The sequence below is a fragment of the Quercus lobata genome, chromosome 10, assembly GCF_001633185.2.
Source record: "Quercus lobata isolate SW786 chromosome 10, ValleyOak3.0 Primary Assembly, whole genome shotgun sequence".
NCBI lineage: Eukaryota > Viridiplantae > Streptophyta > Magnoliopsida > Fagales > Fagaceae > Quercus > Quercus lobata.
In genome coordinates, this window is record NC_044913.1 from 38,862,573 (window position 1) to 38,874,818 (window position 12,246).

At 36.0% G+C, this 12,246-nt stretch overlaps 1 protein-coding gene across 1 annotated transcript; it reads left to right on the forward strand.

The window, feature by feature from the left end:
• The first annotated feature begins 3,051 nt into the window (after positions 1–3,051).
• On the forward strand, positions 3,052–10,231 carry LOC115963008 (alcohol dehydrogenase B-like). Its single transcript, XM_031081896.1, has 8 exons — positions 3,052–3,494; positions 3,755–3,893; positions 3,975–4,044; positions 4,205–4,298; positions 5,658–5,871; positions 6,575–6,716; positions 8,062–8,232; positions 9,797–10,231. Exons 1-8 carry the CDS (start codon positions 3,086–3,088, stop codon positions 9,986–9,988), a joined length of 1,431 nt encoding a protein of 476 aa, XP_030937756.1. The 5' UTR covers positions 3,052–3,085; the 3' UTR covers positions 9,989–10,231.
• Positions 10,232–12,246: the final 2,015 nt, after the last annotated feature.

Here is a 12,246-nt window from a genome sequence, read left to right on the forward strand (position 1 = left end):
ACCATAGCCTCATTCTCAGCCAATACAAGATGTTTCTTTTTAATCTCTAACTCCCTTCTCACGTGCCCAAAGTTGTGCTTATTCCACCATGTTAACTCTTGTTCACATTTAGCCACTTTTTTTAGAATGGCTATGCTTAGGTTCGGCTCCCTTGTATTACTCCAAACTTCCTTGACCGTTTCACCACAAGTTGGATCCGATAACCACATTTCTTCAAACCTAAAACATCTCTTCTTCCTAGGTTCAGGCAAGCCTGAAAAATTGATCAAAAGAGGAGAATGATCCGAAGACATACAACTAAGATGGTGAATTCTCGTACTTGGGAATTTTTGGAACCAAGAATTTGTAGCCAAGCATCGATCCAGTCTTATTCTTATAGAATGCCCATCAGCATAGTGTTTCGCCCATGTGAATTTAGGCCCCACATATCCCATATCCATAAATTGACATTCATCGATCACATCTCGGAACAGTTGCATTTGATTGTGATCTCTAGAAATCCCACCCCATTTTTCCTCTTTACGAACAATTTCATTAAAATCTCCACCACAAATCCAAGGAATATTCATTCTAGAATTTAGGCTTCTCAATTTGCTCCATGCCTCACTTCTCCTATGGGTTTCGGGCTCGCCATAAAATCCGGTAAATCGCCAAGCATTTGCAGTGTTCCCATCAATGACCGTGTCAATAAAATACCTGTGAGAATCTATCACATCAACATTAATCGAATTTTTCCAAAACAAAACTAAACCACCGCCTCTATTTTGCCTTGGAACCACCAATTTCTGATCAAAATTAATCTTACTCAAAGTACGATCTAGCCTTGTTTCATCTGCCCATGTTTCGGCTATAAACACGATAGAGGGATCTTTTGCCTGTATCAAACTGACAAGTTCATTCTCTGTACGTGGGTTCCCAAGCCCACGACAGTTCCATAATAACAGACTCATTGCTTCTGGCAGGACTGATTACTAGTGCCAATATCTTATTTTTTGTTACAGCTCCCTGTGAAACCCTTCTTTTTTTGAGTAACTCAGTTTGGTTTGAGTCACTTCCCAAACTTCTTTTCCCTCCCACTGCCTCAGACATACAAGCATCAATTACCAACCCAATTCTAGGAATTCTTTTCCATGTGCCCTCCACAGACCCGTGACTGACCAAAGAATTTGGAATATCTGCCAAAGGTAATCTAGGAGAAAAAGACAAGTGGGCTGGCCTTGATTGTGTACACGGCAACAAGGCTTCCTTGATATTTGGGTGGCCCACCAAATTTTCCTTTCCCATGCTAACTTCAGAACCTGTTGCCCCTACACTTCTAAAATCATCCTTTCCTGTTTCTTTATCTATCTCACCCAATACATCTTCAAAAGTCTGACCCAACATGTTGTATTGTCACATCTTTCTTTTTCCCTTCCATAGTTGACTGCCTTGTATCTTGAATATTTGCCTCCTGTAAATCCGGCTCTTTGTTTTCTGCCTTGTGAACATCAAAACCTTCCTTTTCCAGCAAAATACTTTCTGGTGTTGTAAAAATATTTTCGGACCTCACAATTTCTGGCGCAAGCTTGCCTGACCGGACCACCACCACCGGTGTTTGCTTCGCTATTCTGGGCTTTGCCGTCGTTGCATCAGCTTTTTTAGCATTGAAGATTCCAGGCACTTTCACCACATACTTCCTAGACGGGACAAACGGTGCTGCCTTCAACCAGGGGCCGAACTGCTGTGACTCAGGCAGGAGGCTTCCTTCACTTTCCACCCATAGTTCGCAGTCCCTATCTTCATGCCCTAAGCATCCACACCAAAAGCACAAACTTGGAAGCCTCTCATACTTGAAATGCACCCACATTTCCTTTCCACTGTCAAGTAAGACCACTCTTCCTCTGCTCAAAGGTTGGGTGATATCTATTGTAACCCGAACCCTCATAAAATTATCTCCCTCTGATTCTGCTTCAGTAGTCTCTTTATTCACCTCACCAATCGCTTCACACAACTGTTCGGCAATCTTTTTTGTCCGGAATCTTATTGGAAGATCATGAACTTGCACCCAAAATGTCACCTTTTTAAACTCCATATCTCCTACGTCCATTTCCCTTCCATACCGTTGCAAGACCATTAACCGTTTATCAAAACTCCAGGGCTCAGCTTCCATGACTTTCTCCATCTCGCTCTTATATCATCAAAAGAAAATAAAACCACATGGTCACTTTTCTTTTTAATTCTGAAGCCGTTTTTCGATCTCCAAAGGGGAGTGAAAGTCTTTGCTATGGCGTCTATATTAAGAGCTCTTTTAGTTAAGAATTTAGCTGCTACAATAAACTCCGTTTTCGCCTCCTCCTCCTTGATGCGAAAGTTTGATCCTTCACATTCCGAGAGGGTTAGGCTATTCCAAGTTTTTGTGAGTTCTTCCATCCTAATCTATTATCTGTTTCCCAAAATCCCTGAAGAAAAAAACCAACAAAGCCTTAAGGTAAACTTGTTACCTTAAGGGACACAGACATCTTCAAAGGAAGGGACACCAGTTCTACACTCTAGGGGAGGGTTGGATACCACCCTTCACCAACAAAGCCTCAAGGTAAAATTGATTGTATTTTCATCAAATAGTCTAAATAATGTTTTTAATCTTTCATGACAGAAGTTTACACTTTTGCCCATGTGAGGACCCTAATTTAAAAAAAAAAAAAAAAAAAGTGTATACAAAATGCTCCTCATTGGGGTAGCTTGGAAGGTGAATGCCAATATCTGACAGAGAACATTGGAATTTGTGACTAGTTTGGCTAGTATATGAACAATTGCGCTAGAATCTCTTTTGCCCAAACGACAGAAGAGAATCAAAATTCAAAATAAAACGTGGGATACAATTGTGACAAACAAGGCCAAATTTGAAGCAAGTGCATGACAAACAAATCAACTTGCTTTAGCTACACAAAACCCCCCTTTTTGGCCATATACTGAACCTTTACTATCAAGACAAGTCAGAATCTCCTGTTCTATCCCAAAATACGTACAAATATATATATATATATATATAATTTGTCCAAATTACGTCATGTCTGAAAAGTACAGACTACTTTGTCTGATGTGATGAATGAGTGATGAGAGATGGCCTTCCTCCTATCAGACAACATTCAACTCCATCTTACTTTGCTTTCCTTTACTTTCCCATCAAACTCCAATGGCCTTTTCAGTCATGTTTCGAAGAGTCATCACTAAGAGTAAGATCCAGTCCCAGCATTCTTTGACTTTGAGGCTCTTGAGTGGGAGAGTCTTCATCCATAATACCATCATTTCCAACACCAACAACAACAGTATTGTGGAAAATGGTGGTAGTGTTAATTCATATCATTGTTATTCTTCTCAAGCAAGCTCAGTTGGCGGAGTGGGACTGCCTTCATACATGCGTGGAGCCGTGTTTTGGGAACCCAATAAGCCACTCATCATTGAAGAGTTTCACATGCCTCGTCCAAAGTCCGGAGAAATTCTCATCAAAACAAAGGGTATGTTTCTATTTTTGTTATTCATTTTAGTCTTTTTAAGTTGAGCTTTTTCCTACTGACAGAATGCATGTTGCAACCGAATTGATTGTGCTTGTTTTTTCATAACAATAAAGTCTAATGACAATCTACAACCTCAACAAATTGGTGAAATTTGTGGATGCTTTGCTTCTGTCCTCTCAGGCTGTGAATATCAATTAATTGCTTATTTATATATGATTATTCTACATGAATGACATTTGATATTGTATCTCTCAATGTAGCCTGTGGAGTGTGCCACTCTGATCTCCATCTTATGAAAGGTGATTTTTCATCATATATCAGTCCTTGTGTTGTGGGGCATGAGATAACTGGTGAAGTTGTTGAACATGGGCCATTCACAGACAGCAAAATAGTAAAAAGGTTCAGTTCTATAAATGTGAAGCCATTTCTAATTGTTTATAAGCAACATGGATTATTTATTACACCTTCTTGACTCTTCAGATACCCAATTGGATCTCACGTTGTTGGAGCTTTCATCATGCCCTGCGGTAATTGTTTCTTCTGTTCCAAGGTAATATCACTTTGAGATGCTACACTTTACCTTGTCCAATTCTTTACTATTGTCTTTAATGCTGTCAGGACTACTTTGATAAATGCTGTAATAGTTAGCTTCATCTTCGAAGAAAAATTATTTAACACAAATTTGATTTTTTTTTTGTAATTGGGTGAAGGGTGAAGATGAATTATGCGAGGATTTCTCTGCTTATAACCGGGCAAAAGGAACTCTTTTTGATGGTGAAACTAGGCTGTTCCTCCGCGGTAGTGGTAATTATGCTTTCAATGTCTTACTTTTACTGTTTATGGAGAATAATATTCTAAATTAAAGTTGTTCATTCTTCTTTGGTATGTTTGATTCTTAATTTTTTTGTCTGAGATATATGCAATGTTTACTACACATCAGCTTTATAAATGTACTGTTCAATTTCTAGATATGATAATGAAGTGAACCCCATGCTCAGTTTTACAGGAACATTAATGTGAATTGTTTTGTTTCACTATGGTGACTCTAAATCAAAATCATATATACTTTTCCAGGATAAGATTCAGTTTTTCATTTGGGATTACTAGAGAATCTTTCGCCCTCATAGTGTATATATATGCACATGCATGATTGATCTGTTGGCTTGGATCTTCAACCGTGCAGCATTAGGCTTCTTTCTATATGTAGATGGTACATAGAACTCTAGGGGAATTTGGTTAGTTAAAGACAGTTTGAGTAAGCTTCTACAATGTTTTGTGCTCTTAGAAGTGGGAACTATTACTATAATTTTGAAATTTGTGTGGTTTACTCCACATATCTCTATTTCCTCTTAGTTAAAATTTTTTTGGTGTTAAGATGATAATCAATCATTAGTTTGTCCAAGAACTGGATGCTAATGTTAGAATTCTGGCCATCATTCCCTCATGCAAAGGAGAATACAGTGATATTTCTGGTTCAATATCTTAGGGGAGAAAAAAAAAATATTGCTACATCATTTCAATTATCCATGGAACTTATGTCCATCTTCATTGCAAGTTGTGTGTGTGCTCTAGTTCCTATTTTTCATTTGTTGCACTCTTTTGCAACCTTTATTAAAATATCTTTCTCTTCCTTTTTCTGTGTCTTTGTTAAGTTCTTTCAATGGTATGATCATGTTCTATGGAAAAGAATTCTGTGTTTATGGATATGTTATAGTTCGCAATTTGTTCACTTGTGCTTTTTTGCATCCTTTCTCAAAATATCTTGTCCATCATCTTCCTTTAAGTCTCAGTTTTGTTTTTTCAAATCATTTCTACAAAAAGAAAGTACTGTTTCAACATATTGGTTACAAGCTTGAAGGGCCAAGTGCAATATGACTAAATTATGTGAGGTCAAGAAAGCAGGTATCTAGTTCTGCCTGGTTAGAATAGATAATTATTATTCATAGAAAGAATTGCTTTTCTAAAGTTGAATTTTTCCTGGCTATGCATGTTAGATAGTTATTTACATTCATTTTCTTTCCTTTTTATTTTCTCTATGATGTTTTAGTTTTTTACACCAGTCAAAGTATTCTTCTGATAGATCCATCTATCTTGAATTTTATTGTTATTGCCTGTGTAATGCTCATAAAATACATAATCTAAAATAAATTGTCTACTGTGTAGGAAAACCAATATTCATGTATTGTATGGGAGGCCTTGCTGAATACTGTGTTGTGCCAGCACATGCCTTGTCTATTTTGCCCAACTCGTTGCCATACACAGACTCTGCAATTCTAGGATGTGCAGTTTTTACTGCTTATGGCGCTATGGCCCACGCAGCTGAGGTGCGCCCTGGGGATTCTGTTGCTGTGATTGGAATTGGAGGTGTTGGTTCAAGGTGAATAACTAAAGTTGTATACTTTATTTACTTTTTTCTGGGTTGATAATTGTATCTTTAATTGCTTATCAGTACCTTAAATAACGTTTGACTAGCCAATTCAAAATTTAGTAACCATATACTTTTTTTTCCCTTGCAATTTAAAATTGTGAAGTGACTAAATTAATTAAACGAAGTTCCATATACTAAGGTTTAGAAAGTATATTAGAAGTCTTCAAATGGAAATAATAAATGCTTCCACTATAATATTAGGAAGCATTCTATTGCAATAGAATTGTACATGATAATATTAACCAATAGAGCATTGGTTGTGTGACTTGACACTCTTTTGAAATAAAAACCTCATAATGTATGGTAGTGACAGATAGTAGAGATACCTTGGCAATAATACATTCTAGAAGGGTCTAGAATAGGAACACCTCACCAATGGTATCTCAGTAGAGACATTCAGTTCTCTATCTTTCTAACACTAGCGTAAAAAAAGTAGTTCCCAGAAAGAAGAAAAAATGGTGGTAATTAATAAGAAGGAATCTATTGTAGAGTTTGGTGGTATTTTGAGTCTTGTCTTCCTTCATTGGGTCCAAATTTCACCCCTACACTTTATAAAAGTTGGCCTTCATAACCATTAAATACTTGTGGAAGTTTGTGATCCAATTTCATTGGGGTCTTTTTAACATTACTATAACAAGATCACCTGCTCCAGTTGTTTGCAGATAGCAAGAGCTTTTGGTGCCTCTGATATTATTGCTGTGGATGTTCAGGATGAGAAACTGCAGAAAGCCAAGCAATTTGGAGCCACTCACACAATAAATGCAATTCAAGAAGATGCTATTGAAAAGATAAGAGTACGTGCTATATCTTTTTCTTCAACCTTTTAGTGAGCTATAAAGTTCCATACTACTTGCTTATGGATTACTCTTGTTTATGATTTCAACTTTTGTAATGGATGCACTATTTCTATGACTTTTTGGGGGTCTCCTTAGTGTTTCATGTAAAGTTTCCATTAAACTGGCCATTGGAACAATCTTATCTGCGCTTCAGTTGCTTTTCTTTTAATGAAGTCTTAACTTTTTCAAGCTTAGTTGATACTTGTTTCTACAATGTGTCCACTGAAGTTGTCCAATGAGCTCCATCAAAATACTATGCAAGCAACCATATATGCTTTGGAATTTGCTCTACATGGAATTTCTTCACTTTTATTTGATGCTTCACTCGTGATTGGTGAGAGCCATGAACTTAGTTTTGTATTTTCCTTCTTTTAATTCTGCCACTTTTAAGGCCTCTTTTTTTACGCTTTCTGTTTGATTGTTGTACAAGGTTTCTTGTAATTCTTTAGTTGATTTTATAGAAGATTTAAGTCTTTGGCTGTAATCTTTAGGAAGCTCTTCATTTAGAGCTTTCCTTTGTTTAATAAAATTGTTACTTATTGTTGGGATTTTGCCTTTTTGTGCAAGTTAACCATTATCACCTTGAGGAGTCTCTTTGTGAGGGCTTCATATGATATTTTGGGACATCACTTAACCCAAAGTTTAAGTTAATGAGTTTCAACATCAACAATTTAATAACCAATCACTCTTATAATTCTTATCCAATTTTGATATATTTTTCTACTTAGTGGGAGCCACTAATGATAGTGGCATCAAACAATTGCCCACATTAGTAAATTGAGGAGTCTGTTTGTGAGGGCTTCATATAACATTTTGGGACACCACTTAACCCAAAAACTATAGACAATGAGTTTGGGCCCAACAATGTTATGTTAACTATTCTCTCTTATCATCATTACTTCATGTGGGACTTTACCATTTACTAAGCCACACTGCTCATATGTGAATATTCCAACACTTAAAAAAATGACAAGTTGTGATAGTGTTAATGTATAAGGGACATAAAAATAATGCAGAGTCTTGCCAGGACGGATCAAACTTCAGATATTTACCTTTGGCATCTCTATATTGTATTTCATAAAAAAAAATTCTACATTCAACACAAAATAACTTTCATTGTGATTGTTTTATTTCAAAACTATATTGCTAGAATTGTCTTGTCCTGGGTACTCTGACCTTTTACAAGTCGTCCATAACATTAGCATCAAACATTTTTAAATTGATTACGTCAAATGGATGCGCACTGTATTCTTTCTTAATTTATGAACCAACCTCTAACATGTTATTCATATGTTTTGGACAGGAAATAACAGGGGGAGTGGGTGTAGACATTGCTGTGGAAGCCTTGGGAAAACCACAGACATTTTTCCAGTGTACACAAAGTGTGAGAGATGGGGGAAAAGCTGTAATGGTTGGACTTACACAAACTGGTGCTATGGGCGAGGTGGATATAAACCGTCTTGTTCGTAGAAAGGTGCGTACTCTGTGGTCAATGGATTTTAAGGTTGTATTCATGTCATTTTCAGTTATAACCATAGATAATTTTGCAAAAGACTATCGATTTCTACCTGCTCAAATCATATTCAGTGCATCAGTTCTCTTAAGTTTTTTTTCCTCTTTTTTTTGAGAATGATCCAAACTGGAAAAAGGTTGTGAGGAAAAAAACTTTTACAAAGGGTTAGACAACCCGCAAGACAGTTGTTAGCTCAATGAACATTGGTACTTGAATGTAACAACCAGAAGCTGCACAAGTTTTAGGTTGTGGAAAAACTATTAGAGTAAATTATGTAGAAACCAGTAAATAAAGTTATAAAGGTAGCAACCTGCTATTAATCATTCTTACTGCATGTCTAATGTTGTACTTCTGTATTCTTTACAATGAGTTACAAAGTGCAGTCCTCGCAGTGCTTGAGGTTTCTACTCTTCCTTTTCTCCACCTTCAAAACATTGTTTTGGGTTCTTTCTTTTGTTCTGTCTACTCTTCATGGTATCATTCTTTCCCCTCAATAAAACAAGTTAGTCTCAGCTGATAGAAGTGTTACTTTCACTATAATTTGATGTTTATGTCTCAGATTGCTACTCATCAATGACTTTCAGGAATTCTGTACAATATAGTGAAACAAGATCAGCTTAATAATATACATTTTCAGCCTTGTCATTTGTCATGGTAGACTTGTCAGGTCCTGATCAAAACCCTATTTTGTTGACCAGTTTAGCCTGCAAATTCCCTAAGTTTGCTACAGCTTGCTTTTTAACAGGTGGGAGGCTTAGAGTTGAACATGTTGCTTCTTTCAAATGGCTGTTTGTCTAAAATCTAGTCATTAAAAACTACTTTATTTAATTTAATGGTTGCAATCAATTTGTCCATGTTGCAAATGGATCCCTATATTTCGCCTATAATTTCAAATATATTCTCAATGTCTTTCAAGATGTCTTTCTGAATCCTACTTTCTTTTCTTCTTATCCTCATTCTATGTTAAATCTGGGTATTCTTTTGCTGCTCTTTTCTCAATCCGTGGGCAGTGTGGACAGTACAACAAAAGTATAAGAAAAAGTAAAAATCTATGCATCATGACTGAAGAAAAAAGCACCATCATCATGTAAAGATTGAGGTGTTTTCTCAGTGACCAAATAAGCTTCAAAAAATACATAAATAAAATAACTATTTGTTCTTTTTATTTGTTGTGTTTCATATAAAAGGCATTATTTTCCTTTGCATTTGAAATCTCTAAAAGTTGGCTTCAATCTCCATAGGTTAATTTTTAGATCTCTCTCTCTCTCTCACTTTTGCTCACTTAAATCCTGGAAGCAACTGACATTGAACATGAGTGAGACACGTATTCAAATTCCATTGTACCAAGCTGAGGTCAAACAAAGGATAGAGAGTTTGGCCAGCTCACCTATATCACTATATATATGTACTAAGAATATTTTTCTGTAACAATTTACACTGTCCTGTGCTTGCTGAGCATTGTTTTGGATTGTTATGCATTCCAACTCCAACATGTAGTTTTTCTTGTGATAATCTTATGGAACAGATCAAAGTCATTGGCTCCTATGGAGCAAAGCCAAGGCAAGATCTACCCAAGCTGGTTAGACTGGCAGAAACTGGTATCCTCAATATCTCTGATGCAGTTTCTAGAAAATACAAATTTGAGGAGGCAGTCCAAGCATTCCATGATCTTGACCAGGGAAGTATTGTTGGTCGAGCTGTGATTGAGATAAGTTAGTTCAGTTGTTCCAAACAATAGTTGATTGTGGCGGCTACCTACAGGCTACAGGGTAATAGAGTCAAACCTGTCTTGCATAAATGACATTCACTGGGAATGTATTAATAATCAAGTAATAACTGGCTCTGACTTTCATTTGCTGTATTTTTTTATTTCCTATTTTCTTTTTCATTCTGTTTCCCCTCACCCTCCTTTTTTCTTAACCTTCATTTTCCTCGTAATATGAGTTGGAAAACTTGGGGATGTGCTACGATTTTTGTGCTGTTTTTCAGAATATGGACATTTGACTTAATTGTGTCAACAATATGTAAATTTTGTCCCCAAGCCAGGTATAACAATTATGTACTGTCTGATACTTGGAACTTCACACGGTAGAGAATGCTACCCACACGAGTCATATGAGACTCTCCATATCTAATTCTAAACAGGAAAGAACTGTGAAGTCCTGCATATATCATGTGGGTAGCACTCTCGAAACTTTCTGAGTCCATGTCTTGAACAAGCGATGCAATGTCCATTCCATAGATTCATTAGTTTAATTTAAAAAATGTAATAGAAATTGTGATAAAGAAACAAGACCAAGAACTGCATCAAGTTGGATTCCCAATTAGTAAATGTGTTGAGTCTTAGAATTGAGGAGTACTCAGTATATTGACTTGATGAATATCGTACACGAGGAGGCCTTTATATGTAGGCCAGAAACAAACTATAGTACTGTAGATACCCATTTTACAACCATAATTTAAGCGGAGGCAAATTGGTCATTTCACACTCCAAAGGGCAAAATTGTAATTTGAACCTTTAAACTTTCGATTGCTTTTATAAAATAAATCTTGAGAATTTAGGTTCAAAATGGTGTGTTATGGGCGTTGGATTATCCAATCAAAACATACCACAAAAATCAAAATTTAAAAGCTAACATGCATCAGTATAATTTGGGTTTGATCATGTAGGATTATGATCAATTAATTTTAATTGGACGACCATTAATTGGTTGATTTAAAATTAATTGTATGTTGAAATTATATTGGATGAAAAGCTTGGGACAATTGTGTGGTTATGTAATGTATTATAAATCCGGTTTAAAACACTAATATTTTTATTTTTGTGTGTGTGAATAAGTAATATTGTTTACTAAAAAAAAAAAAAGGATGTTTATCCCACATTGGTTGTGTATGTCTAGTATCCGTTGTTTATAACCCTAGTTTACAACTACAAAGGTTAAAGTATCCACAACAGTTGAGCTATATTTTTAGCTATTTGGCATCACAAAAAACTATTTTATCTATTTTACCTACTCATTTTATAAAGTTGTAGATCTATTTTAGCCTTCAACATAATAAAATAATATAAATATCACAATACAATAATATATCTACTTCCAACAAAATAATATATTTTACCTTACCTTTCCCTTCTCTTCTTTTCTCGCCCCCATTGGAAAAAATTGAAAACCTTCTTCATCTTCCCTTTTCCTTTTGAGAATTACAACCCAACACGCAAAAATGGAAAAAAACCCATTTAGTATTTTGCATATTCATATGATAAATCTCTTTGTTTTTTGAAATTTCTTGCTCTGTTTCTGTATCTCTCTGTTTCTGGTTTTTTGGTGGGTTGGTTTGGTTAAAATTTTGTGAATAATTTGATGCGGTAAAACTGTAAATGCAATAAAATAAATATTAAGAGAAGGAAAAAGAATGAGCTGGAGGAGAGTATTGAAGTCTCATTGACAAGGAGTGTATGGAAGGCAACTGGAATCCTATAAAAGCCTCTAGAGACAATATTGGCATATCCCACCTGTATTTTGCCGACGGTCTAATGCTCTTTGCTACTGCTACTAAGGAGAATAGTGAAACCGTCAAAGAAGTGTTGGAGTGGTTTTGTACTGAATCGGGACAAAAGATTAGTACATGCAAATCTCGGGTCTACTTCTCTCAAAATGTGGATGATGACTTGAAAGGAAGAATATGTGGTAATCTAAACATTCAGGCCACTAACAACCTAGGAAAATACCTAGGATTCCCTTTAAAGCACAAAAATGCAGAAAGGAACCAATACAACTTTATAGTTGAGAGGGTGATTAATAGACTTGCTGGGTGGAAATCCAAGTTCCTCTCCTTTGCGGGTAGAACTGTATTGGTCAAATCAGTCATGTCAGCCATGCCTAACCATGTGATGCAAGGAGTGACACTACCTTCCCATCTCTGTGAGAAATTGGACAAAATCAACAGAGATTTTTTATGGGGTTACTCTACTGA

Coding starts and splice junctions, on each gene's coding strand:
- LOC115963008 (XM_031081896.1), top strand. CDS start 3,086: ATGAGTGATGAGAGATGGCCTTCCTCCTATCAGACAACATTCAACTCC. Junction 3,894..3,974: donor GACAGCAAAATAGTAAAAAG/GTTCAGTTCTAT, acceptor TTGACTCTTCAG/ATACCCAATTGGATCTCACG. Junction 4,045..4,204: donor ATTGTTTCTTCTGTTCCAAG/GTAATATCACTT, acceptor AATTGGGTGAAG/GGTGAAGATGAATTATGCGA.